This window comes from Lissotriton vulgaris, chromosome 11 (genome assembly GCF_964263255.1).
Source record: "Lissotriton vulgaris chromosome 11, aLisVul1.2, whole genome shotgun sequence".
NCBI classification, from domain to species: domain Eukaryota; kingdom Metazoa; phylum Chordata; class Amphibia; order Caudata; family Salamandridae; genus Lissotriton; species Lissotriton vulgaris.
The window spans coordinates 33,565,513-33,592,207 of record NC_141699.1 but is presented as its reverse complement, the minus strand read 5'-3'; the positions used below and the strand labels follow the sequence as shown (position 1 = coordinate 33,592,207).

General features: G+C 46.3%; 1 protein-coding gene across 1 annotated transcript in view; it reads right to left on the bottom strand.

Moving 5' to 3' along the window:
* The window catches only part of SLC15A4 (solute carrier family 15 member 4), a 317,983-nt gene extending 292,514 nt beyond the window's left edge, over window positions 1–25,469 (bottom strand). Inside the window, exon 1 of the mRNA XM_086942677.1 lies at window positions 23,584–25,469. Coding sequence (XP_086798803.1) covers window positions 23,584–24,180 — 597 coding nt within the window. The 5' untranslated portion in view covers window positions 24,181–25,469. The remainder of the gene's footprint in view (window positions 1–23,583) is intronic.
* Window positions 25,470–26,695: the final 1,226 nt, after the last annotated feature.

The window sequence follows — 26,695 nt, the reverse complement described above, 5'->3', positions numbered from 1 at the left end:
GGTGGTAGGTTTAGGTTCCTCTTACATTAATCCAAGGGTCATTATTCATGCCAGGTTGGGGCTCCTTCTACCTCCATCTGAGATAAGAAAACCAAGAGACAAAACTAACGGCAATAAGGTCCAAGCGGAATGTCCAACACCCATTATACCACATAAGTTAGGCGTGACACCTGAAGTTGATCTTGCAAGGTCTGCTTTTTTGTCCTCCAAAAAGGGCAAGAACCCTAAGAAGGGCATTGATAAGGCACTTCAAAATTGCCTGGATAAACATCTGGACATTTTGGGGCCGTTAACTCAGATTATGGAAATCACTGAGGTTTCAGTGGTCACTGGAGATGAAGTGGATTTGGCAGTCCCTAGATGATGGGTCCAGCTGGTGGTGTGCATGCTGGGAAATTTGAATACAGCAACAGAGGCTGAGCAAAGGAAGTATGCACACTTGGCTGATAAAAAAAACTGGGTCCATACACCAATGCTCATTCATTTGTCAACCCTTTTATCAAAGAAATTTTTACTGATGGCCAAACTGTCACAACTCTTAGGAAAAATAGTAGGAAGGTGCTTTCCACTCGTGTTTTTGGGACGCCCTGTCAAAGCAGGGCTCTCTCTACCGCCTACCTACAACATAGCTCTTACCGCACAACATTCTGTGCAAATGAGGTGCGCACAATGACGGATTCAGCAACACTGAAAGATTTACTCCCTTAGTCCCCCACGGAGAAGGGGGTCTTTAAAGAGGTAGATCCCAACGTGACAGAGGATACATTAGCCTAAATAACAGTTAGCCAATTATGCTTAAATCTTTTTCTCCAAGAAAGTTGTGTGGCAGACTCGCCCTCTTTCTTCACAACTAGACATTCAATACAACAGATCAATGGGTATCACAAATCATTCCAGGCTATAAAATGTGGTAATATAAGATCTTACCTTCTTACCCTGCTTTTCCACCAGCTATGCAAATTTGTTAACATGCTTCTGGGAGGAGCAAGTGGTAGAGGCCATTATCAAAGACGATTTTTAATTACGGATTTGTTACATCAATAACCATTTCTTAATCTGTGATGGTGCCTATAAGGAGCCATTGAATTTTATAAATTTACTCCTAAATAATGACCTGAATCTTAAATACGCTTACAAAATGCATGACGCTGAGCCGGATTTCAGGCTGACACTGCCATGTTGGCTACTAGTCTCTTTAGAAGAGACACTGCAGGCACCCTCCATGTACACAACAGAACCTCCAGTAAACTAAAAGGGAGCGTCCTCTATGGGAATTCATAGGAGCTAATAAACTTTTGCAATGAGAGCTTGAACCTAGATGATAAAATCAGTATAAGGAACAAGTTTATCCAGAGAGGTTACTCATTTCCAAAAAAGCTCAAATAAAATATCTTTGAATTCCTATTTGCGAGTGCCGGTTACGTCCTTACTTGGAACATTGATGTGAAATATATATAAAAACAAACTAAAATATTTGTATTTATAATATTAATGTAAATTAACTATATACACTTATTTTAAATTTAGACCCATTTCTTTTTTAAATGCTAGAGCACTATTTACCTGATTTTTAATCAAAACTATTCATTGGATTTAAAAACATTAAAAAAATATATCTTTTTCGGAGGTTAAAATTAAAACAAAATCCCATCAAAATTTAAGAATCATACAGTTTATTTATTATTGAAAGTGATTTACAGAAATAATAAAAAGTAATTAAATTATATTTTAATGAAAACATGTTTAAAAATTAAAAAATGTTTCCCAAACATTTAATAAATAAATAACTTTTAGCTATTTAACATTAAATTATATGCATGTGTTTAAATACTTTAAATAATGTATTCTTTCCTATTGATTTTATTTTAGGTCTGTATCTCCATTATTTTCTAAGAGAAGATATTGCAGTGCCAGTGGATGGACATGCGTGGTGCTAAACTTAAACTCTTCGATGCGTCGAACGTCAAAGTGGGCATGTGCGGAGGATGGCCAGGGGCCGTCCGAACAGCGCACGTGTCCATTTTTTCAGCACCGCAGCAGAATGTCCACCTCGGCGAAGAATTTATTTTCGCTCTGAGGTGCAGTAATTTATTACTGTTTTAGTTCCTTTTTTGGCTGCAGTAACTTTGGAAGTGAAGTTTGTGAATAGCAATGGGTGTACTCTTTTATGGATGGGGTGCAGTGCCCTTCCTAAATCCCTCCTTCTGCTTCCCTACACCCCTCCCATTTAGCAGTAATTAGGCCCCTTTTTCCAGCTGCTCCTCAGTCCCTCTCACATTTGCCACTAAACAGTAGCTTACATGTGTGAGAAGTTAGTCTGGCATATGGTGTCACTAGTTCTAGTGGCACCTTGCACCAGTCCAAATCGACCCTTATTGATGGTGGTTGTAAAGTCAACCTTATAGACAAGCAATCCTAGTGGTAGCATGGACCAGAAGACTTAGGCTAAAACCTCAGAGCATGTAAAGTAAGCTGTTTTACCAATTATAACCCCTTGAATACCAAATGAAAGGACACCACATAAGGTATATATCAAATATATATGTATTTATTCTAAACACAACCCCTCTGCACTCTTTATGAGGTCAGAGGCCAAAGTACATCACAAGTTACTTAATTAGCATACGATAAGTTGCACAATATACAGTAATGCCTTAGGGGCATCACAAACCATATACTAAAATAGTGGTATAAGAACCACGACAGAAATAGAGAGTAGGCCTAGAGAATCGCTGGGGCTACACTAGACAACCAAAGGTTAGGAAGTAGGAGACCCACTGGAGACACGTGCAATGTCTAAACAAAACTCCTTGGTATCCTCTGACATGTGAGGCCAGTGAAAGTGAGGGACAAGCCTGTCCCAAGTCTTGTTCTGGCCAAGATGCCCAGCAAGGGAAATATCATGGGCTAATGTAAGAAGGAAGCCTCTGAATGCAAAAGGTATGACCAACCTCCTGGAAGCACCAGGCTTGGGGTCTCTAACCTCTGAATACAGGAGCCCTTCATCCCAATACTCTCTATGGGTTCCATTAGCATTCCCAGCAGCCTCAGCAGAGGCTTGCTGTCTGAGGGGTTCAAGAGAAAGGCAGTCCAACTGTGCCTGCCTCAGATCTGCCCTTGAAGGTCCTCCTGTCCCAAGAAACTCAACCTGATCAGGCTCAAGCTTTTCTAGGATAGTTCCTTCTTGGGTCTCTCAGTCAGCTTCCTTGGAAGGCTGATCCTCATTCTGAGGCAAGGGGGAAGGCACTGCCTTAACCCTACTGCTTCTCCTCCTGGTAGGCAACTGGTCCATAATTTCAGGATCCAGGGCCTGTTCAGTGTTGCAATTTTTGACCTGTGACCTGATCACAGCGAGGACATGTGCTGATATACCTAACATCTCTGCATGAGTCCTATACTCCACTTCAGACCAGACTGAAGTTTCTAGGTCATTGCCAAGCAAACATTCTACAGGGAGGTCTGAACTAACAACGACCCTTTTGAGGCCAGCTACCCCTCCCTAGGAGAAATTCACCGTTGCCATACTATGGGTGGTAGTCACATTGCTTGCATTGGTCACTAGATAGTTTTCACCTAGTATGACTTGTCCAGGGTTCACAAAGCTGGGTGTCACCACTGTGACACTGGCACATGTGTCCCTGTAGGACTGAGCCACTCTATCATTAATTAAAGGAGTCTGTCTGTACTTGCCCAAGTTACTGGGGCTCACAGTAGAGGACATAGCCATGCCCATATCACAGACAAGAACAGCTTGAGTTGGTATTCTGATTGGGCCAGAATCCACCTCAGTTCCCAGGGCCAACCCTACTAACCCCTTCTGTTGAGAACCACCACTATTAGCTGTACTAGGGGGAACAGTTGCCTTAGGGGCAATGGTAGCTGGAGCTGCCTCCTTTTTGGTGCAATCACTGAGCCAGTGAGTGCTAACCTTACAAAAGTTGCACCATGGTTTCTTTGGACCTTCTTTCTTTTTGGATTTCTTGGAATCCCCCTCAGTAGAAGCTTTTTGGGGACATGGCGAAGTCTTCAGGTCTTTTGCTTTCTCCCCACCCTTTTGGTCTTGCTTCTTCTGATCACCACCTTGGTTCTGTACCTTCTGCTTCACCCTGGTTCCGACCCATTTGTCTGCCTTCTTACCCAATTCTTGGGGAGAGGTCAAATCAGAGTCAATCAGATGTTGATGCAATAACTGGTTCTGATAATTATTAAGAATCTGTTCTCTCATAATAAGGTTATACAATCCTCTATAGGCACTTACTTTACTGCCCAGTAACCAGCCTTCCAGAGCCTTAGAAGCACAATCTACAAAGTCAGTCCAGTCCTGAGTCTATCTCTTCTGGGTGTCTCTGAACAGCAACCTATACTGTTCAGTGGTTAAGCCCAACCCATCTATCAGAGCCCTCTTCAGGACAGTGTAGTTGTTAGCATCCTCATCACTGACTGTGAGGAGCTTGTCTCTGCCTTTATCTAAAAAGGAGAGCCATAAGATTGCTGCCCACTGACTCTGGGGTACCTGCTGTATCTTGCAGGCCCTCTCCAAAGCAGTTATCCACTTGTAGATGCCATCCCCACTCTTGTAGGAGGGACAATCTTATTTAGGTTTTTATGGTCATGAGACCTTTCCCTATCTCTAGGAATTATGCTGCCACCAGTGGCCTCTAGTCCACGCAATTTTCTCTCTCTCTCAAGAGCCAGGGTCTCTTTTGCAAGGGCAACTTCTCGCCTCTTGATTCTAAGCTTGGATTCCCTCATCCTAGCCTTATACTCTCTTCTCTGAGGGGAAGTCATTCTCCCTAGAGCTGAGGCATGGGACCTTACTGAGACATCAGAGTGGTCAGATCCACTGGAGAGTGACCTTCTCCTTCTGTGCTCAGTGCTAGGCCTACTTAGGGGTCTGGTTTGGATACTTCCATTCTCAGTCCCATGTAGTCCTAGGTTAATCTGGTTCAGTACCCTGGCTTCTACCTGGTTAGCATCCACATCATCATCAGCATCACATTTTCATCAATTAGATCCATCTGTTGAGGGATGGCCCCCCTCTATACTACCATGGTTATCTGGGTTGGATGCTTTCTCAGCATCATACTCCACTAAGATGTCTACCAGGTGGTTAAAGGTTGGACTCTGTCCCCGTCTTAGTCTTCTGACAAGAACACAGACTTCTCAACTCATGAAAAGTGAATGTGTCATATTTAGAAGGGATTCTGGGAAGGTCCACTTCTTGCGGAGGCACACTAGGCCCTGCTTCCAAGGACATTTTCTAGTGAGGTGTGGTGTGTGCACCTAACTACACTAAATGTTATCTACTAGAACCTCTCTAGAGTTGTAGTCAGGGTGTGCTAAGCCCTTACACCTACAACTGCTAAGTTCAGTAGAACTTAAAGTATTATAAGACTTGATTTACATATACCTATAGGTACCTTAACACCTCAACAGCAAGCTCTTATCCCATCTGCTGCACACCAATGTGAGAAGTTAGCCTGACATATGGTGTCACTAGTTCTAGTGGCACCTTGCACCAGTCCAAATCGACCCTTATTGATGGTGGTTATAAAGGCAACCTTATAGACAAGCTATCCTAGTGGTAGCATGGACCAGCAGTCTTAGGCTAAAACTTCAGAGAGCATGTGAAGCCAGTTGTTTTACCAATAATACCAACTTAAAGGACACCACACAAGGTATATATCAAATATATATGTATTTATTTCTAACACAACCCTTCTGAAGTCTTTATGAGGTCAGAGGCCAAAGTACATCACAAGTTACTTAATTAGCATATGATCAGTCTAAACACAGTCGCGAGTTACCATTGACTTATAATGGAAATGTAAAAGTTACAAAGTTACAGTTTTATGGCACTTCCGGATGGACTACGACAAAACCCCTTTAGACTAGGACACTTCGAGAGTCAAAACCCACGGGAGCACCGGAGTACTCTAGTTACCTCACCCAGGGAAGCAGGGTGCATAGGTGCCTTTTGGTGTCAGGTTTCGTTGATTTTTTTTATGGAGATCTGCAAAGAAGTGCTGCAGGCAACCAGAGGGAAAGTGTCTGGGTGGATCGAGGAACTGGAGAACCTGAAAGCAGAGGGGACAGAGTCTGGGTCACTAGCCAGTGACCAGGAAGGAACCAGGTGATGTGGAGATGATTTCAGGTTAAGAGGTGAAGCTTGTCTCTGCAGCCACGAGGACCAGGAGGTGTTGACGACGACCAGGAGCTGGATTCGAGCTGTCTCACGAACTATCTAGTTGACTGCGGTGTCTGTATCAGGATTGGACCCAACAAGCCTTGGCAAACGCAACCCACGCAGGAAGTGAAGATTGGCTTCGGTGCAGACCAGCAAGGTCTGGGTAGCTTCTCCTTTGTAGGGAAGCTGGAGCAAGCCTGGAGCAACCAGGAAAGCAGTTTGGTTTCAAAAGAAGGTCTTCAGAGGGTCAACTAGCCAACGGGCTAGCAACCGGGAAGACAGGTCAAGCTGAAATACAAGAGCAGGCCCCACGCGGCACTCGTGGAGTGTGGAGGGCTGAGCTTCGGTGCAAATGGTACTCGAGTCTGGGGCTTCTCGTACCCCAATGCACAACTTCGAGATACCTCAGGAGTCGATGCAGTTAACAAAATGAAGGCTGTCCAGGGTGTCCGGTCCCACGTCTCTCGTGTCCGCCACGGGTCTCAGCTTTGCTGTGGATGTGGATCGAAGTCAGAGAAGTCTGGAAGTCCAGTTCCTGTGTCGCTGAGTCGTCTGGTTCCGGCTGAAGAGTCGACAAAGCAGACCGGCAAGTTACTGGTGGTGCCTGTTTGCACAGGGTGGTCACTCCTTGACCACAAGGGAGATGTCTTCAGTCTTCTAGTCAAAATAGAACGTCGAAGGTCCAATAGATCTGTATCAAAGGTTCGTTCCAGGATAATGTAAAGTCCTGGGGACACAGCTCCTATACTTATACTAAGAAAAGGGGCTGGATTACCTGCTAGGTCCCTCCTATGGGTGGACCTGGGAAGGGGGTGGTTACACCCCTTTCCCTTTGTCCAGTTTCGCGCCAGAGCGGGGCTGGAGTGCCCCAGCAACTGGTTTGAACCGGGCTATGCATGGAGCACCTTGTGTGCCCCAGGCAGTGTCTTAAACAACATCTGTTTCTGCAGCCCTTCCCTGCCTAAATACACAAAACCCTGTCTGGGCGGGGGTGCTGGCACCTCCCTGGAGAGGAAACCTATTGTCCAGGTTGCCCAGGCTGACCTAGCTGGAGTCTCCCCCAGCAACAGGAGGTCAGACTCGTGTCTGTGGCAGCAGCATCCATTTTGTGATGCTGAGGCTCCGTTTAACTTTAACCGGGTAAAGTAGTAACTACATGTCTTCTACCTCTAGAAGGGTGGAATGCTACCCCCCCCCCGCCAGGACTGGCGGAGGGGGAGGGGGAAGTATTCCAAAGTGTTTGATACCTTACACAACATGTTTTGATAAAGCCAAACCAAAGTTAGCAATAACCGCGAGGATTATAATGCACTTAAGAGTATATGGTATGGCTATATCATAGAACAGCTATAAGGAGATGGTTCCGAAAGCTGCAGAGGGGCTCAGCTCATGTACGGCACACTCTCACACAAAACCAAGCACTCTGCCTCCAGGATTGTTAAGGCCTGCCATAGGAGTGACTTATAGGTATATATGTGTCTATATATAAGGGATAGGAATACTATATCTAAGCAAGGGGTGATTACACCACCTTGCCCAAGCTGAGTGATCAGCCTGTGGTGTCAGTTTGGATGGCCAGCCAGGGGTGGCATAATGCATGCTGCAGCCCCTGGTAGGCCTTGGATGCACCTATGCCCTGGGTACCTATGGTACACTATACAGGGGCTCACAAAGGTGACCCAATACCCAATTAGGTATGTACCTAAAGTATATGGTATCAATTTAGAGACAGAACAGCTGGACTGTGGGTCTGATTAGCAGGCCCACAGCCACACTAAAGTCGAAAAACCAGAAAATCACAGCAAAAAGTGGGGGTGACCATAGGAAGCAGACCCTACTCTCCTACAAGATGTGGGAGGATCTCCCCACACAAAATATAGGTGAAATGGAGAGTTGCACGTATGGGTTTGTGAATAGCGTTTTATAGTAATTTAGTATTAACTATTGTAGTACTAGAAATATAGTTTGTGAATAGGCTCCTTAGTTTCTTATTTGTATGATAAGTTTTATGCTCAACAAATAATTGTATGAAATCGCATGCCATGGTTTACTGGGATTGTAAATTTAAACAAACTCAGCACTTCAAATGCATGTCAAGTCTGTCATAAATCATTAATAGAAAGCATAGTATATACAGACATACATTTTTATAGCTGAGCAGAATGCAAGAAGACCCGCTGTAAGTATAAAACCCATTCTGTATTGATAATTTGTCTGTTCTTGTAATAGTTTGGAGCCTGAACAATTTATCTTTGTATTGTAGTCAACGTGTTTTTTTCTATTTGAACAACAGGAACAAGGAAAAGGAGGCCTGAGAGGACCATACAAGGGAGACCATTGGAAAAATAAATTCACTATCATTGAGTGTTTAAACAAACAAAAAGGAAAAACTAGTTATTTAAAACTGAGCAGAGGAAGCATAGAAGCCCACAGAAGCCAGCCAATCAAACCAAACCAAATCAAAGCGCTGCGAGGCCTCCGGGTAGTTACGCGCTATACAAGTGCAATTTTTCATTTCATTTCATTTCAAAGAGATGGTAAACAGGTGCAGCTCCGTGGGAGGGACAAACAAGAAAAGCCATTGAGCAGAAAGCTAACAAATATGAGTAACAGTAAAGCCAACCAATGGTAAACTATGGTTGAGTTCCCAGCACTTGTAAGTTCTTGGTAAGCCCACAATATGTATTGTCCAACCAAACAACTTATGCTGTCTGGTAGGCTAGACTTAACAAGCTCTGGCAAAGTCAATAGGTATCGCCTATCCAAGAACTACTGGTTATGCCAATGTCTTTAGGCTGTGTAACGTTGTTTATAAATAAAGACAAAACCTTCTTTTACGATTATTTAGAGTGTTCATAGCAGTGCGGTGTTTTGGTTTGTTATCAGTGATGTTAAATTGTTCTAAGTGGTATTGTTTGCAGCTCACATTATGACTGCAATAAAAAGTGCTTCATTGACTTTATCAGATATTTGTTTTGGCTTCAAAGGGAACATAAAGAACATATGCTGCTGGCTGTAAAACTGTCCCCAGGGCTTTGGCTGTATGGGATTACGGGCAGAGCTATGGACTGCACCGTGGAAGTAAGTTTGAGTCTTGGCGTCGGCTGACCATCCTTTGATTCTAGGCACATCAGTTATTCTCTGCCTGCATAAAAATATGAATGTGATTTTATGTAAAACAAATGAGAGGGTCCTAGTGCCAAGTCAAAGGTGGCCCGTGTGCCCACCAGTTTGGTGGCTTGATGCTGTACTGGGGGTTAGGTGGAGCAATGAACATGCCAGAATGGGCAGGGATTGTCTTACCTTTACCACATTGTGCCCGCACTGCAAATATATACATTTCAAAGTAAATGGTGTTGCACAGCGAGTTAAACACAGTCACACTTCAAGGTAAAGGAGTAACTCTATTTAGTCAAGTTTGGCATTGCACCATGAGGACAATTCTTGCGTGGTAAATAAAGAGGTAGTGTAAGGTTGAGTAGGATACTTTAAACACACGCAAGGCGAGCAACCACTGCTAAAACTAAGCATTATACTGGGAACTTCAGCACAGCTGGGTAAGTGTGGTTGTGTGGCCAGCTGAACAGAGTGGCATGGAGCTCTAAAGAAGGTGCTCTGCCATCTTAAAGGAAACATCTCGCTGTAAAGACACACGCTGCATGGCATCCCCCAAAGACAGAGGCTCAGTGTGGTTGAGAAGTGTTGACACATCAATACCGTGAAAACAGTTGATCACATTTCATGGTAAAGAGACTTCACCAGTGATGCTTGTAGTGTATGATCACACTCGCCTTCCTTTTCCTCCTCTTGCCGTCTCTGCACTCATGTCATATGGTTTAGCCCTTTGAGCCGTCCAATAGGAGGATTCAGAAGAGCTCCCGGATGAGGGAAACGTCCATTTCTAGTATTTCTAGTGTGTGCTGTCCATCTTCTAACTTGACTCACAGCTGGCCTGCTGTTGCCGCTGCTGCATCCGTGTGATAGAAGGCAGAAGGAACAGCCCGAGGGTCACTTGGCCCCTCTGTCGTGTTGTGACCCCGAGCTTTCCTGTCTTGGCCTGTGCCTGAATTACAAGGGGGCCCAGACTTCTGGGCTCAAGCAGCCCATTTACTTTATCACATCGTAAGTAAAAAAACAGCCACAGACTTTCAAACATCGGTAAAAGCATTAGGTTTCGCCTATGTTTTTAATAATAAACTGTTTTTTGGTGTAAGTTGTAGCTTGCTGTGTAGTTGTACAGTATAAGTTACAGAAAGTCTTAAAATGTTATGACGTTAATGTACAAAAAGGCAATATATTGTGTTACTAGTAGTATAGTGCGGATAAGTAATAGCAAAATTCTGAAAAAATAAATGAAACAGGGAAATAATATAATTAATTGATGTCCTAGCAACATTATCTGTTTAGAGGAGTAATGACAACATGTGAGTGCCGGTGTCACGGCACCTGCTGCACCATTCAATTCATAGCCTTACTGCCTGTAAGATAACTGCACTTGTTACTGCCGGTTTAGAAGTAAAATATTGTACTATTTGGTGTTTAGGAGGGTTCTTAGCACTTTGGGCTCCGGTGACACAGCACCTGCTGCACCACTGAAATCATTATGTTAGTGCCTGCAAGCAACTACGCTTGCAACTGCTTTAGTGGTGAAATATAGCAATATTTGGTGCTTAGAGGAGTTCTGAGAACTTTTGACCCCAGTACGATTGTAATCATGGCCCTAGTGCATGCTAGATAACCGCACTTGGTACTGCCTGTTTAGTAGTACAGGTTAGCAATAATTGCTATTTATTGGGGTGCCTGGAGCTTTTGGTCCCGGTGCCACTGCACCTGCTACTCTAATGAAATCATGGCCTCTAGCACTTGCTAGACAACTAACTGCACTTGTGACTGCCTATTTAGTTTTTAAATATAGCAATATTAGGTGTTTAGAGAGCTATAGCAAATTTTAGCCCCGGTTCCACTGCATCTTTTCCACCATTTAAATCAAGCCCCTTCCAACTGCAAGGTAACTAATTGTGACTGCCTGCATAGTAGTAGAATGTACCAATATTAGGTGTTTAGAGGAGTTCTGACAATGTTTAGACCCAGAGCCACTGCACCTACTACACCATTCAAATCATGACCCTGGTAACTGCACTTGTGGCTGCCTGTTTAGTAGCAAAATATAGCATAGCTCTTGTATATTACCTTTATTTTTAGCGTGAAATGTTTATTATAACATTTAGAATTTGATCATAATGACTAAATGGATTAAGTTGAAAACAATCAATCCAATAATGCCTACAAAGTGCAAAGAAAGGTACCGAGGTATGAATAGGAAATGCCACAAACACTCCAAGGCATCTGCTTTGCACAACTAGGTAATAAAAAGCAAGCATTCCAGCAAACTGTTAGAAGCTGTCTGCCTTTCCCATGGAAAGAGATCATATCTGGACAGTGAATGGGGCTTAAACAGTGTGAAGAGCTTTAGTAGAAGTATCATAAATGCGTGCAGTCAGGGTAAGTTAACAAGAAAAAAAGTTCCTCCCAAAAGCGAATGAACACAGTAATTCAGTCATGGGAACTGATAAGAGCCCACTTTTAAGATATATTAAATACAAGAGATTTCATGCAGTGCAGGCGAAAATGTAAAATGAGCCAAAACTCCCCCCACCCCCTTTCAGAGTACTCTGTTTCAAGAAAAATGTTGAAGCAGATCCAGAAATGTCCACTTTTACAGCAGAAGCCATGAGGAAACCTTGGGAAATTAATCTAATTGAAAACAGTGTGTGCTATATGTAGTGACCTGCTGGACACTGTCTAATGTTCCAGCATATGCCCTATGTAACCTGCCACTCCCCGAGGGCTGGCCTGTACACTCACCCCACACCCATCCATCACAGGTGCCACCGGTCAGTTGACCCTGCTAATAAAAGGGGCTGGGCGCACGTGCCCTGGGCCAGCTCCAGTATCATACATTAAGGGCCTCATTACGATGTTGGTCGGAAAGCCTTTTTCGGGATAGTTTCCGACTAACTCTGGTTCGGGGAGTCTGACCAACCGATTACTATGTTTCCAAACACCGTTGGGTCGGACTCTCATTGACTTCAAAGGAAGCCTGTGTTCCAACCGACAACACAGTCTTCCACTGAATAACAGGGTGGTTGCGGAAAACCTTGCGCCCTTGTGCATGGTTGGAAAGAGGGGTCCTATGGGGAACCCCATGGACCCCAACCGAAGGCCTCTGGGTGAAGGGGGCCTGCTACATACCCCTTTCCAACAGCTGTTTCATGTCAAACAGACCGATTTGGCACGGCTGTCGGAATCTGACATCGTAGTTGGTTGTTCGGAAATGCAGCCCGTTGAGCTGTACGATTCGACTCCAACAAACTCGTACTCTCCGATTACCGGTCAGAACCAATTCGGAATGACTGACTGGTTACCTTGTATAGTAATCGGTCGGATATGTATCCAAGTCGGCCGGAAACATGGGTTCCGATACAGGTTTGGACAAACCGAATACCATTCGGAGCCTTTTCCGAATGCTTCGTAATCGGCCCCCAAGTGTCTGTGTGGTCATTAATGCTGCATGAGGGCCCAGGGCCCTAAACATTACACTATACTATGTCTATAAAACAGCAACGTACGATCGCAATTTAAATATTAAAATGTCAAACTCCATAGTCAAATAAACTGTTGTGTGATCATTGATCCATGTGGCAAAATTAAAACATGAATGATCAATGTCATAATTATTGTATATTTTACCGCCAGTGCAGAGATTCAAACTGGTGCTCAGATGCAAGTATGACCACCAGACTACTAATTAAAAGTAACCCAAGACAGAGAGGCCATATTAAAAGGATACAGACATGCAATGTCACACGAAAACTAAACCTCGGCAATGAAAATGTTAATCCACCGAGAGAAGCACTTCCCTGAAGTTCTGCTAGAGCAACAAGCCATGGCAACACCAAGCACTCTGGGCAGCAGCGCCTCGGGCCCAGCAATCAAATCTGCACAGTAGCATCAAGGGCATGATCTGAAGGAGCATAATAAACATTCACAGCAGTCTGCTGTCGAATCATTAACAAGGTAAACCTCCTAGCATGCTACTTGTCAGGTAAGGTAAGTTCCGTGGTTGTACTGCAGACTGATGGCACCCATTCAACATGTAATCTGGTATTAATGGTTTAGTCATGGAAATGGCAAATAAGGAACGGCGGTTTCATTTAATGTACAGTATGCATTAACCCCCCAGGCCTTATTTTCATATTTTTATAACCACTCTTTGTTTGCAGCAACAGAAGTGCCCCCAGGTTTTAACTGGAGATATGGCAGCGGCCCCTGGGACCCCCGAGCATTGCCCCCTTAGAGCGCCTCTTAATTCAGTGCAGCGTGCCAGGATTCGGCTCTTCATTAATAGCTGTTGCTCCATGTCGATAGATGTATGTGTGCGGTGCATGCACATTAACATTCCTCTGCACAGGGGGTTTCTTCTGCGAGGTGTTAAGAACCCAACTGTGTGCCCACGTGGGGGCCTCTTCCTTTCAGTCACAAGCTACTCAAGGGTCTCTTTCCTCAACCAACATTAATTGGAACACACTGAATATCAGAGCCCAGTTTCTTCTTTTAACCTTTGAACATGCAGGACTAGACACAATTATTGTGCTTTTGTTTGTTGTATAGAAGGCGGCCTAGCCTGAACCCGACCGGCATGTGTATCACTCAGGGCCTTCGAGGCGCTAGAAAGGCACTGACCTCTTCTACATAAAGTTGTTTGAAGCATTAATTGCAGACCAGAAGTAGCGCTTTACCTGGACACAGGTTACATTGAACATGTTTTTTTATTTTAGGCACGGGATTAATACGTGATTTACCCAAAATAACAGGATTCGAAGACTCAAAGATAAAGAAAAAGAAGCCCCAGAAGAAAAGCAGTGGATGGACACAAGTACGTGGGCCATGCTCCATGAGGAGGTTACGCAGACAAAAAAAGTACCACCCCGCCAGTCCCACACACAGAATGACACACAGAAAGAGAGAAGCTTTGCAATGGAGAGCGTAGTTTTTAAACAAGCTCAGGTGTTATAGGTGGACCCTACAGCTGGACGCTGGGATGGGGCCACGCTGATAGCTACGTTGTCTAGGTGGACCCTATGACTGGGATGGGGCCACGCTGATAGCTACCATGTCATGGTGGACCCTACCACTGGGATGGGGCCACGCTGATAGCTACCATGTCAAGGTGGACCCTACCGCTCGGATGGGGCCACGCTGATAGCTACCATGTCTAGGTGGACCCTACCACTGGGATGGGGCCACGCTGATAGCTACCATGTCATGGTGGACCCTACCACTGGGATGGGGCCACGCTGATAGCTACCATGTCAAGGTGGACCCTACCGCTCGGATGGGGCCACGCTGATAGCTACCATGTCAAGGTGGACCCTACCGCTGGGATGGGGCCACGCGGATAGCTACCATGTCAAGGTGGACCCTACTGCTGGGCTGGGGCCACCTTGATAGCTACCATGTCAAGGTGGACCTTACGGCTGGGATGGGGCCACGCTGCTAGCTACCATGTCTAGGTGGACCCTACCGCTGGGATGTGGCCACGCCGATAGCTACCATATCAAGGTGGACCGTACCACTTGAATGGGACCACGCTGAAAGCTACAATGTCAAGGTGGACCCTACCGCTGGGATGGAGCCATGCTGATAGCTACCATGTTAAGGTGGACCCTACCGTTGGGATGGGGCCACGCTGATAGCTACCATATCAAGGTGGACCTTACCACTTGGATGGGACCACGCTGATAGCTACCATGTCTAGGTGGACCCTATCACTGGGATGGGGCCACGCTGATAGCTACCATGTCATGGTGGACCCTACTGCTAGGATGGGGCCAGACTGATAGCTACCATGTTAAGGTGGACCCTACCGTTGGGATGGGGCCACGCTGATAGCTACCATGTTAAGGTGGACCCTACCGTTGGGATGGGGCCACGCTGATAGCTACAATGTCTAGGTGGACCCTACTGCTGGGGATGAGGCCAGGCTGATAGCTACCATGTCAAGGTGGACCCTACCGCTGGGATGGGGCCACACTGATAGCTACCTTGTCTAGGTGGACCCAATCACTGGGATGGGGCCACGCTGATAGCTACCATGTTAAGGTGGACCCTACCGTTGGGATGGGGCCACGCTGATAGCTACAATGTCTAGGTGGACCCTACTGCTGGGGATGAGGCCAGGCTGATAGCTACCATGTCAAGGTGGACCCTACCGCTGGGATGGGGCCACACTGATAGCTACCTTGTCTAGGTGGACCCAATCACTGGGATGGGGCCACGCTGATAGCTACCATGTCTAGGTGGACCCTACTGCTGGGATGGGGCCACGCTGATAGCTACCATGTCAAGGTGGACCCTACCGCTGGGATGGGGCCACGCTGATAGCTACCATGTCTAGGTGGACCCTACTGCTGGGATGGGGCCACACTGATAGCTACCATGTCAAGGTGGACCCTACCGCTGGGATGGGGCCACGCGGATAGCTACCATGTCTAGGTGGACCCTACTGCTGGGATGGGGCCAAGCTGATAGCTACCATGTCAAGGTGGACCCTACCGGTGGGATGGGGCCACGCGGATAGCTACCATGTCTAGGTGGACCCTACTGCTGGGATGGGGCCAAGCTGATAGCTACCATGTCTAGGTGGACCCTACTGCTGGGATGGGGCCACGCTGATAGCTACCATGTCTAGATGGACCCTACTGCTGGGATGGGGCCACACTGATAGCTACCATGTCTAATGTATGGCTGGTACTGATTTTTTTTTCTTCAAACATAATAGCAGAGTGACATATCTTTTGATCCTGATGAATGCCGTTGAACTTCATGGAGTCGTTTTTGTCAGAAACATGTTGACCACATAAGATAGGGTAGCCTTATTACTCCCTGTCCACTTATAAGTTTTAACTTTATCCAATGGGGGCACCAGAATAAAGGGCAATTTTTGCCCACCACAACATAGTTTTTTTTACACTCTACAATATTTTTTCACTCTGCCCCTCACTTTGGAACATCATCATTGCAGATCTTGAAACAAAACACCTCCGCTCTTCCTCTTTGGCCATTGGGGACTCGCAGCCCACGCTGGGTACCTGGCGGTCCGAGTACGAGGAGGGAACCCAATGATAAAGCATGTCACCTTTAGGTGCGTGAGGGTTCTCATCCTAACAGTGAGGTGCTCTCTTTCTCTGCCTGTCCTCTAGGGTAGTTTATTCTTTACACTCAGACCACCAAGACGTAAAATTGTATGCGAGTACTAAAATAGTGTCGCCGGCAAGCACAGACCATATAGAAGCAGGCAAATAAGAGTGATAAAGCTGCCATTGTATGAAAACATCTGGCAGAGACTGCCCATCCATTATCAATCGGCCATTCGGCAGTCAATTCAATTCTTTGATTTGAGACACATCTGGTCGCTAAGATTAAGATTGGGAGCACTGCTGTAAGTGTTTACACAATAAAAATGGAATCAATACACTATCAACCAAAGTAACTGTGACTGTCATTAATATGTGTTGAACTGACTCAATTGTGCACTTCCTTCTGTTCTGTACAGAGATCACAAGGCAACACAGGTGATGATGGGTACTATCCCGGTTTAAGGCTTACAACAACGCAGGGGCTACTGCTATGCGACAGGCCTGACACACCCGCTATTTACTAGCCTGAGGCTACTTGTTTATAGGCTGCATGGCTGGCAACACAGTGAGCACCCTGAAGATCCACCGGGACGACACTCTGCGCAATCTGCGATTGGCTCCACATTCGCACCAATGGTAATCATGTTTTTTATTCACATTTTTGTTTTAATTCTAACTATGAGCCTTTTTTTCTATATTATCTGTTTTTACCAAGATTTTTTGTATGGCTTATAAGCGGAGCAATGCACGTATTTAAATTAGGATCATGTTGTTCTAGTTATCAGCTTACACTGGCTCCTCCCTCTGTAGCATCAGCAGACCTTTCCACAACAGTCGGACTTGTCGTTGCTATCAGTCATCGAGATCAGTAAGGTCACTCTACGGCCTTCCCACGAACACTTAAGTACATAGTTTCAGGTTACCACCGTTGAATAGACAAATACCTTCGGACCTTCACTTAACTGAAGCAGAACTCTTTGAGAACCACGTGACAACACCCTGCTGCTTCCTGGTGATGAGTCTTGGTCTCTATTTACTGCCAACACTTGAGAAACTCCATTTAAGTAACAGGATACCCCAGTTTGATTTGAAATCACCACCGGTGGTGGAGTATCATGGGATGTGCTTATTAAAGCATAGAATATTATTGAAGGAACCACAAAAGCACGTGAAAAATATCATACAGGGTAGTGCAACATGCATGAGGCATGAAGCCACAGGCAGAGAGCTTTCAGGAGGACCTGCAATATCCTTGTGCACGAACAGTCTTTGCATACAATACGTGGGTCTGGCTAGGATCAGTGCGTGTGATCTCCATGATGGGACAGGATCCAGGTCTAGGGGTACACAGCCCGAAGGGATAATCAGTGCTGTCTGCTCTCTGGCCAGAATCCAATGCCTCCTTTAATCGTAAGCCCGCCTCCCCTCCAACCCCACATGGACAGAGCACAACAGCTCACAGCACTGCAACTCTTGTCCCAATGGGCTTTATGCTGACTTGCGGCGCTATGTGTCCCACTGGTTCCCAAATCCATCCTTGGCACATCGCTCTCTGGATGTGGCAAGGCTGTGAACCATCTGGTCCAAGCCTCCAACACTTACAGGAGGGGTCAAAGTCTGGGCACTAGCCTTAGTGGCCCTGTCAGTCTTTCCCTGCTGGTCAAACCTACCCAATAAATACTGAGAGACGCAGTGAGCAGAGCAGGGGTGAGGAGCCCTCCTGCTTTCAGAAAAGACTTCATCAAAGCTGCAATCGTTGCTGGGTCTCCTTCCTCCAATGGGTGAGTTTGTGAAGGAGTGGGTCCCTCAGTCTTAGCAGAAGGCAGCTGCCAGGACAGAGGCAGAAGAACTAATGCCACCACTTGTCTATAACAACGTATTAAAAGCAGCTACTGGAAATGTTCTCATAACAGGTACATCCTGATGGTGTCGGAAAGAACACATATTAAGGGAACAAAGAAATGACCTTTGTAGGCTTGCACCGTCAGCCCACATCTATATATATAAAAACGAAAAGTATGTCTGTCTGTTTGTCCTTTATGCATTACTACACCATTCATCCGATCGGCATGAAACTTTGGAAAGTTGTTGAGGACACTCCCGCGAAGCTTTCTGGCAAAAAAAAAAAAAAAAGGGGGAAATGTGTTAAATATCGGCCCCCGGCCTCCCACTGCCCTCATAATCTTTCCAATACTGAACATTTACAGTTTCCGGTGCAACTCGCTTTTGCAATGACCATCAACAAAGCATAAGGACAATCGCTGCAAGTGTGTGGACTACATTTGGAGAATCCGTGCTTCGCACATGGACAATTGTATGTGGGCAGCTCAAGCGTCGGAAAACCTTTTTATTCGTGTACGCACCAGACGGAAAAACAAAAAAATACTGTGTATCCACAAGCACTCGAATAAATAAACAAAATTAAAACACTTTAAAATGTTTTCCATATTACAATGAATAAGTTTCAATAAAAATGACACAATGTAAATTGAATGTTATCATAACAAGTTTCCTTAATTTCCTTTCTTCTGAGATCGCAGCAACGCGTAAACTAGTTGTATATATATTTCAACTTCACAGCATTGCAAACGTCAGTTCATAATTCCCAAGGGATTTTCATTTTACAAGTATATAACGACTAAAATGAAGCAATTACTTTTTTCTAAATGCACTGTTGTCTTCTTTTCTGGATACCCAACTCACCATTGGATCCCAAGAGAGACAGATAAAGGAAAATATTGATTCCGTCTCGATTCAAAGCTGGCGGACACAACCGAGGTTAAAATGAAAAGAAGGTGTCAATCAGTGGCAAAACAAACTGAGTTTAAGTTCCATATAGCAAGTATTTTACAGCCAGATTCGAAATTGGCATTGAAGGTGTAAACACAGGTCTCTGAGATGAATGCTGGACAAGTGTATTGTGCTTTTTGCGCACAAATGGCCTGAGATGTCATGAGTTGCATCTAAAGTAATTTATTTTCCTAAAACACAAAATGTCATTGGCAGATATGTATTACATTAAGATCCAGGAGGTTGCTATAGGCTTTGAGTGTTGTCTTTGAGTGTAGTGATAAATATACAATTTTCTTTTTCAGTAGAATGTAACTGATTTTTTTGAAGCATTAATCTTTCTAAATTTCCAGGTAGGCGCTGCTAAAATAGTTTTTAACTCCTAACTTGCCTATTTACAAATTAAATTATTAACTTGTTTAATTTAAAATGTTACAAATCTTATTCTATGCTGTCAAATTGAGAAGAATTTTATAACCTATTTCGTAATTTAGGGGGGGGATAATTACAACACTATCCAAAATTGGCAAAAATAAGAAGCAATCAGAAATTTTAATGTGACGTAACCAGAGTTTTTAAACACAGCTTTAAAAGACACGATGGCTGGTGGGGGGATTCTATAGCCTTAGCAAGACCACCGCCAAGGGACTGAGTGGTAACCAGTCACCTACATGTTCTGTGATTTACAAAGTTAAGAATATCGTTCACCCTGAAAAATACTTCGACCAAAATCAGAATTTTGAATGTGTAAGATTTTGACCCAGCTTCTTGACTGAAGCACAGGTTACAATTTCATATTTTTTGTTGAATAATAACATTTCTGTCACATTTTCCTTAAAAGAGATCTTTCTGTACAGAACAAAAAGATGGATCCGCTTGTCACAAACCATCAATGGAATTTGCCTGTTCTCGCTCAAACCATGGGCAGATAATATGAGGATTCACATGTTGATAGAGAAGCATAAAAACTATATTTAAACAGTCACAAGGAAACCTCTGAATAACACCAGTTTAAATCAAGCACTACTACGTCAGGAACTTGTCAGCCTAAACAGCATTGTAAAATGTTCAAAAGAGAGATGGATTTAGTTGCCCCATTTCCAAAGTTATAAAAGACACACAGTGATGCTATCTGTACCCGACCCTCCTCGCCTTTGCCCAAGATATTCACTGATCAAGCAACTTCCTTCCAAAATCATGTGGACAGAGCGGAACAAAGGAATCAAACATTGAGGGGAAAACACATTTAGCTTGAAAGATTCCTAGTAAAATATGTATGCCTGCCAGCTTTTATACCAAAGTTAAAAGTGTTAAAGGTGCCTGCAGCGACTGCCACAGGCCAGTTTTACTTCTGCTTTCTTAACACCGAGACAAATGGTTACCCCCCCCCACACACACACACACACACACACACACAAGTCTGTAGTTTCCGATTATGGATGTGAAACTTATAAAGGCTTGGTAGTCATTCTGGTCAGACCAGACCGAGAAAGACTGCAACGCCATGGTGCCCCATGTGATTAAAGAAATAAGCATTTTTGTGATTTTTTAGCACAAAGGGTCGAATGAAAGTTTAGTGGCACAGGTTAGCTAAGAGCTGGAATCCCCCACCTTCTATGGATTTATTGAATTCACGACTTTCTAAAGTCACTAACAATGTTAATAACGAGGGGTACAAAAATTTGAAGTCAGAAAAAGGGCCAAAGAACTGGAAGACCCATTAGCAAGGCTAAAATATACAAACCTGGCTATTACTTTGATTTTAAAGCACGGATCACAGAGGCCTTCCAACTAAGAGCGTGAAGACTCCAGTCTGGATCTTGCCCACAGACCAAGTGCAAGGTGCTAGAGTCTAACAGTATGAATATGGCAAAAAACATTTAAAGCAGAGAGATGGTTCATGGTCACGCACAGGGCTGTCCCTTATATCGATGACCACTCCACGCTCCTCTGTTGCAACGTTAGAACTGTCTGTGTTTAATAGGAGTCTTGAAAAGTACTAGAACTTGTAGCCTTGTAGCTACTACAAGATGCAGATAGGAAGAGAAGTCTAACTTGGCATAGGTAGAAGAGGTTAAGTTAGACCAAACCTTAGGTCCTCTTTGGTACTGCTATGACACCACAATATTGAGAAGGGACCAAAGACGAAGTAGATTAAGACGAAATAGCTGCTTACAGGTAGAAGACAGGATCTAATTAAAATCTACTAACAATGGATACCGTGTTGGAACATGGGTCCAATCTACGTAGGAGCTGGATTCCATACAAACAATGCATCTCGGATCAGCACATGGAGTCTATGTCAGCAAGAGTTCACTTGACAAAGACATTGGAAAGTGATCCCAAGGCGTACAGGCACCTATGCTCAGAAGCACCTCAGCCTATCCCTGAGTGAACAGCCAGCTTACCTTGAAAACGTTACAACACACACAGGACTGAGGCTAGACCTCTGGCTCGTTTCACACCATTCACATACTCAGAAAGATCACAAGACGCGGCCAAATAAAGTGACTGAGTTGGACTCCAAACACTGGCCCGTTACAGTTATTTGTCCTCCGCCATAACTTGCATACCATACAAGGCATCAATAAAAGTCTCATTTAACGCAATAGCCAAACCAATATTTGAAAACTTTTTCCTTTTTCATACGAACCAATACCAAGTACTTTACATCTCACTGCAGCTAATATTCTGAATTTTGAACAATGTATCTGCAATAAGGTGTTTATCAAGAAAGAGGGAGGAAGATTGATCATTTGATCAACGGACACCAATTACCACTCAGGGTGGTGGAAGGTCCAGTAACAGCTTGTGTCCGTATCTAGTACAAGGAATGCAAGAGGGAGAGTGCTGTACTGTTCCTATGTAGAATAGAGGAAGGTTTAGCTGGCATGACCAAAGGTGTAAAAGTGGCACCTTGGGGTATCCATTATGTTGGATGTATTTTCCTCACACACCCCGAGGGATGTCATGCTTCATCATCGGCGTTTGCTCCTCGTCTGGGAGGCGGTGCAATCCCCGACGGGCTCACCTCAAGAGGGGCTCTTTGGCGGAGATCTTTTATCCAACAGCCTTATGGTGAAGTGGGGGTGTGTGGGCAGGATGGTGTATGGTGATAAGATGAGAGCTAAAATGTAGCTGGGGGTACCGGAATGTACTTTATTCTGGGGGTCCCCTGGCTACAGTTAAAACATGGAACTAGCTTACTAGGTGTCAACACAGTTAGGTTGAGTGACGCTAGTGAAGACTAGAGGTCATAAGTGGTCGACATGTTTCTCGCAGTGGGACAAGTTACCCGCGATTCTTCAGGACCATATAACAAGTGAGAAGAGTGTAAAAAGAAAGGGGAACATGCTCATGTCATGTATGTAGTGTGTGTTACCTCTGTGTGGTATCCTATGCCATGAGGTTGGGGACTACCTGCCACATGAGGGTCGGCGGGAAAAGATATCAGGGAGGGCCCTTAGTTGAGGCTCATCCTGCCTGTATCCATGTCGCGTGACCTACCCGTCCCCGTCGAGCTCGGCGGGGACGGGTAGGTCACGCAACATGGATACAGGCAGGATGAGCCTCAACTAAGGGCCCTCTCTGATATCTTTTCCCGCCGACCCTCGTGTGGCAGGTAGTCCCCAACCTCATGGCATAGGATACCACACAGAGGTAACACACACTACATACATGACATGAGCATGTTCCCCTTTCTTTTTACACTCTTCTCACTTGTTATATGGTCCTGAAGAATCGCGGGTAACTTGTCCCACTGCGAGAAACATGTCGACCACTTATGACCTCTAGTCTTCACTAGCGTCACTCAACCTAACTGTGTTGACACCTAGTAAGCTAGTTCCATGTTTTAACTGTAGCCAGGGGACCCCCAGAATAAAGTACATTCCGGTACCCCCAGCTACATTTTAGCTCTCATCTTATCACCATACACCATCCTGCCCACACACCCCCACTTCACCATAAGGCTGTTGGATAAAAGATCTCCGCCAAAGAGCCCCTCTTGAGGTGAGCCCGTCGGGGATTGCACCGCCTCCCCGACGAGGAGCAAACGCCGATGATGAAGCATGACATCCCTCGGGGTGTGTGAGGCAAATACATCCAACATAATGGATACCCCAAGGTGCCACTTTTACACCTTTGGTCATGCCAGCTAAACCTTCCTCTATTCTACATAGGAACAGTACAGCACTCTCCCTCTTGCATTCTCTGCAATAAGGTGCCCTGAAGTGGTATCAGGAAACATGTTTGGCCCTTCAGGTGCATATCTCAAACAATCAATGAAAGAAAGACTTGAACACACACAGTAAAATTGCAGCTACATGAAACCTTTCAGCTCAAATGGTGTCATGAACCGCGACTGGGTCTAAGCAGATGCACATAGGAAAGAGTACAGTTTCTTACCTGGTCAGCACCAAAAGCCGTAATATTGGCTTTTACGACACCCACTCCAAGCCCCACAATAGCCAGTCCAAAAAAGGCAGTGATGGCACAGTAGCCACCCCCAACCTCCTCGCAGTTTTTATAGTCTGAAGAACCATTAGGAGTGGAACAGTTCTCTATGGTGTTCAGGGGCACATCACCACAGAAGATCAGGCGGGTCTGGGGGGAGGCCATGAGTGGAAAGGCTAGCATGCCAACCAGATAGAATACCATACTGAACAAAATTGTCCAAAAACGGCTGAAGTGAGCATCAGCAATCCAACCTCCAAGAGGTGCCATCAAGTAGGTGAGGCCCATGAAGAGCAGCAGCGCTTGGCTAGCTTTGGTCCCCTCCCATGAGTTTGGAGACATGTTCAGAAAGAGCACCAAATTGGCAGTCAAGCCATAGAAAGCAGTACGTTCAAGAAGAACAGCTAGCAGCACAGCGGCACAGGCCATGCGGCGCCCCGAAAAGCCAAGGCCAGGTCCTGAGGATGATGAGGGCCCTCTCCAAGAGGAGCCCGAGCGCCCACTTTTACTTCCCAGGAGTGGGGTCTGCTCGTCCGAAGAATTGTCCATGGCTGCAGGTAGAGAGTGGTGCAAGTGGCAGTAAAATGTGTCACCTAAAAGGACAAACAGGTATAAAAGAGAAAGGAGGAGAACCCGAGCGGAGAGGAAGAGGTGGTCACAGGTGGGGCGTAGCAGAGAGGGAAATGTGGGGGGTCAGGGCGCAAGAAACTATCAATGTCAAATCTAATCTTCAAAGCGAAGGATTGGTGGGTTTTTGCTTGGAAAGTTGGCGACAGAAATCTGAGGGCTGTGGGGGGCACAGCTGGGCGATTTCTTAGGATGAGATGGCCACGAAATCAGGTGTTCAGCGAGGGGAGGAATATGGAGCAGAGGTGAGGGGTCTGTGCAGGTATGATAAGAACAAAGGTTTGGAAGGAGAAACAGGAAGGACTGAGGGGTCAAAAGGTCAAGAAAAGTGATTAGGGAGTGGGGAGAAAAGGCTTAAGGAAGAATTCCAAGGAACGGGAATCACTGGAAGGGGTGGGGGATGGGGGCTAAGAGGTCTTTGAGGAAGAGAGGCCCAAAGGAGCGAGTCTGTGGAAGGGGAATCACAGTGAGGAGGCGCACGAGGTCCTGTTAAAGGACCCGAGGGACAGGGGCTAGGAAAGAGTCTGTGAGGAGGACAGCCCTAGGGAGGCTCTGGGGTATTAAAGGGGGGGGGGTCTGGAGTGCCACAGGGAGGGGCCACAAGAGGGGTTGTTGATTAGCTGGGGGTCCTGTAAGGCTGACGGCCCCTGAGGAGGGGGCCACAAGGAGGATTGTGAAAGGGGCTGAAGGGACAGAGGTGGGGACTGTAGGGAGGAGCAACTCAAGGTGGGGCTGGGGCAGGAGTGTCACTGGGAGGGGTCACAAGAGGGGCTGTTGAGTAACTGGGGGTCCTGGTTAAGTATCTGAGGGGACATGGACCGGGAGGGGGGTCCTGTATGGATGTCAGTCCCGAGGGGGGTCCTGTATGGTTGTCAGCCCCGAGGGGGGTCCTGTATGGATGTCAGCCCCGAGGGGGGTCCTGTATGGATGTCAGCCCCGAGGGGGGTCATGGGCAGGAGCGTCTCCGGGAGGGGTCACTAGAGGGGCTGTTGAGTAGCTGGGGGCCCTGTCTGAATGTCTGTCCCGAGGGGGGTCTGGGGCAGCTGCGAGTGTCTCCGGGAGGGGTCACTCGACGGGCTCTGAAGGGCGCTTAGAGGCTGGGAGGCGCTCTGTGTGGGTCCAGGTGAAGCTGCAGCCGCGTCTCTGTCTCTTGGTCACTCGTCCTGTTCCAGCCGCCGGCGCAGCTCTCCTTCCTGACCCTCTCGCAGGGCAGAGCCGGCTGGGAGCGCGGGGGCGGGGCCAGCGGGAGAGCGTGCGGCCGCCGCCGCCATCTTAGAGCGGAGCCCGGCGCGAGCACGGGGGCGGGGGGGACCGGCAGGAAACCAGCAGATGAGAGCCAAAACGTACCCGACGTTGAAAGAGTGGACTCTGCCTCGGGTGTGGCATAAAAAGTCGATAGAAACTCACAACTGCGAAAAGTATGTGCGCGCTGTGAACATCTAATGTCTACTCTTTATCGCTCCTGTCTGCGACAGGAAATACAGACCTTCCTTATTAGTTGGCGATTCGCACCGAGCTCTCGCACTGAGTCACTGTATTTACTCCACTTCAGCATGGCGCCCGGCTCGCCGTCCGGAAGGCCTCCTCGGCATCATAGCCCGTCCTCTATCTCTAGTGCCTCTGTCAATCACGCTTCGACCTGGGTGCCTGGCCCGGAGAGCCCGCCTACTCTTTCACTAGTGAATGGACGAGGGCGTGGTTGAGGGCGGACACTGGGCAGGCCGCTTCGAACAGCTGATTCGCTGCTTTGGCCGTCCATTCCCTGAGAGCCTCCAATCAAATGTTATCACAACAACTGCACGTGGTGAGACGCGCGCAGTTTACGAACTGTAGGAGCCCGGTAGAGCGCGCCCTGGGCGGAGTGGATGCCAACGGCTTGCATTCATGGGCGTGGCACGTCAGCTGGTGGCATACCAGCTCCTTGCATGCATGCTCGTGGCATGCCAGCTCCTGCATCCATGCTCGCGGCATGTCAGCTGGTTGCATGCCAGCTCCTTCCATGCATGCGCCTGACATGCCAGCTCCTTCCATGCATGCTCGTGGCATAACAGCCGTTTGCATGCATGCTCGTGGCATGTCAGCTCCTTGCATGCATGCTCGTGGCATGTCAGCTGATTGCGTGCCAGCGCCTAGCTTGCATGCTCGTGGCATGTCAGCTCCTTGCATGCATGCTCATGTCATGTCAGCTGATTGCGTGCCAGCGCCTAGCATGCATGCTTGTGGCATGTCAGCTGATTGCATGCCAGCTCCTTGCATGCATGCTCGTGGCATGACAGCTGTTTGCATGCCAGCTCCTTGCATGCATGCTCGTGGCATGACAGCTGTTTGCATGCATGTGGCATGACAGCTGTTTGCATGCATGCTCGTGGCATGTCAGATCCTTGCATGCATGCTCCTGACATGCCAGCTCCTTCCATGCATGCTTGTGGCATAACAG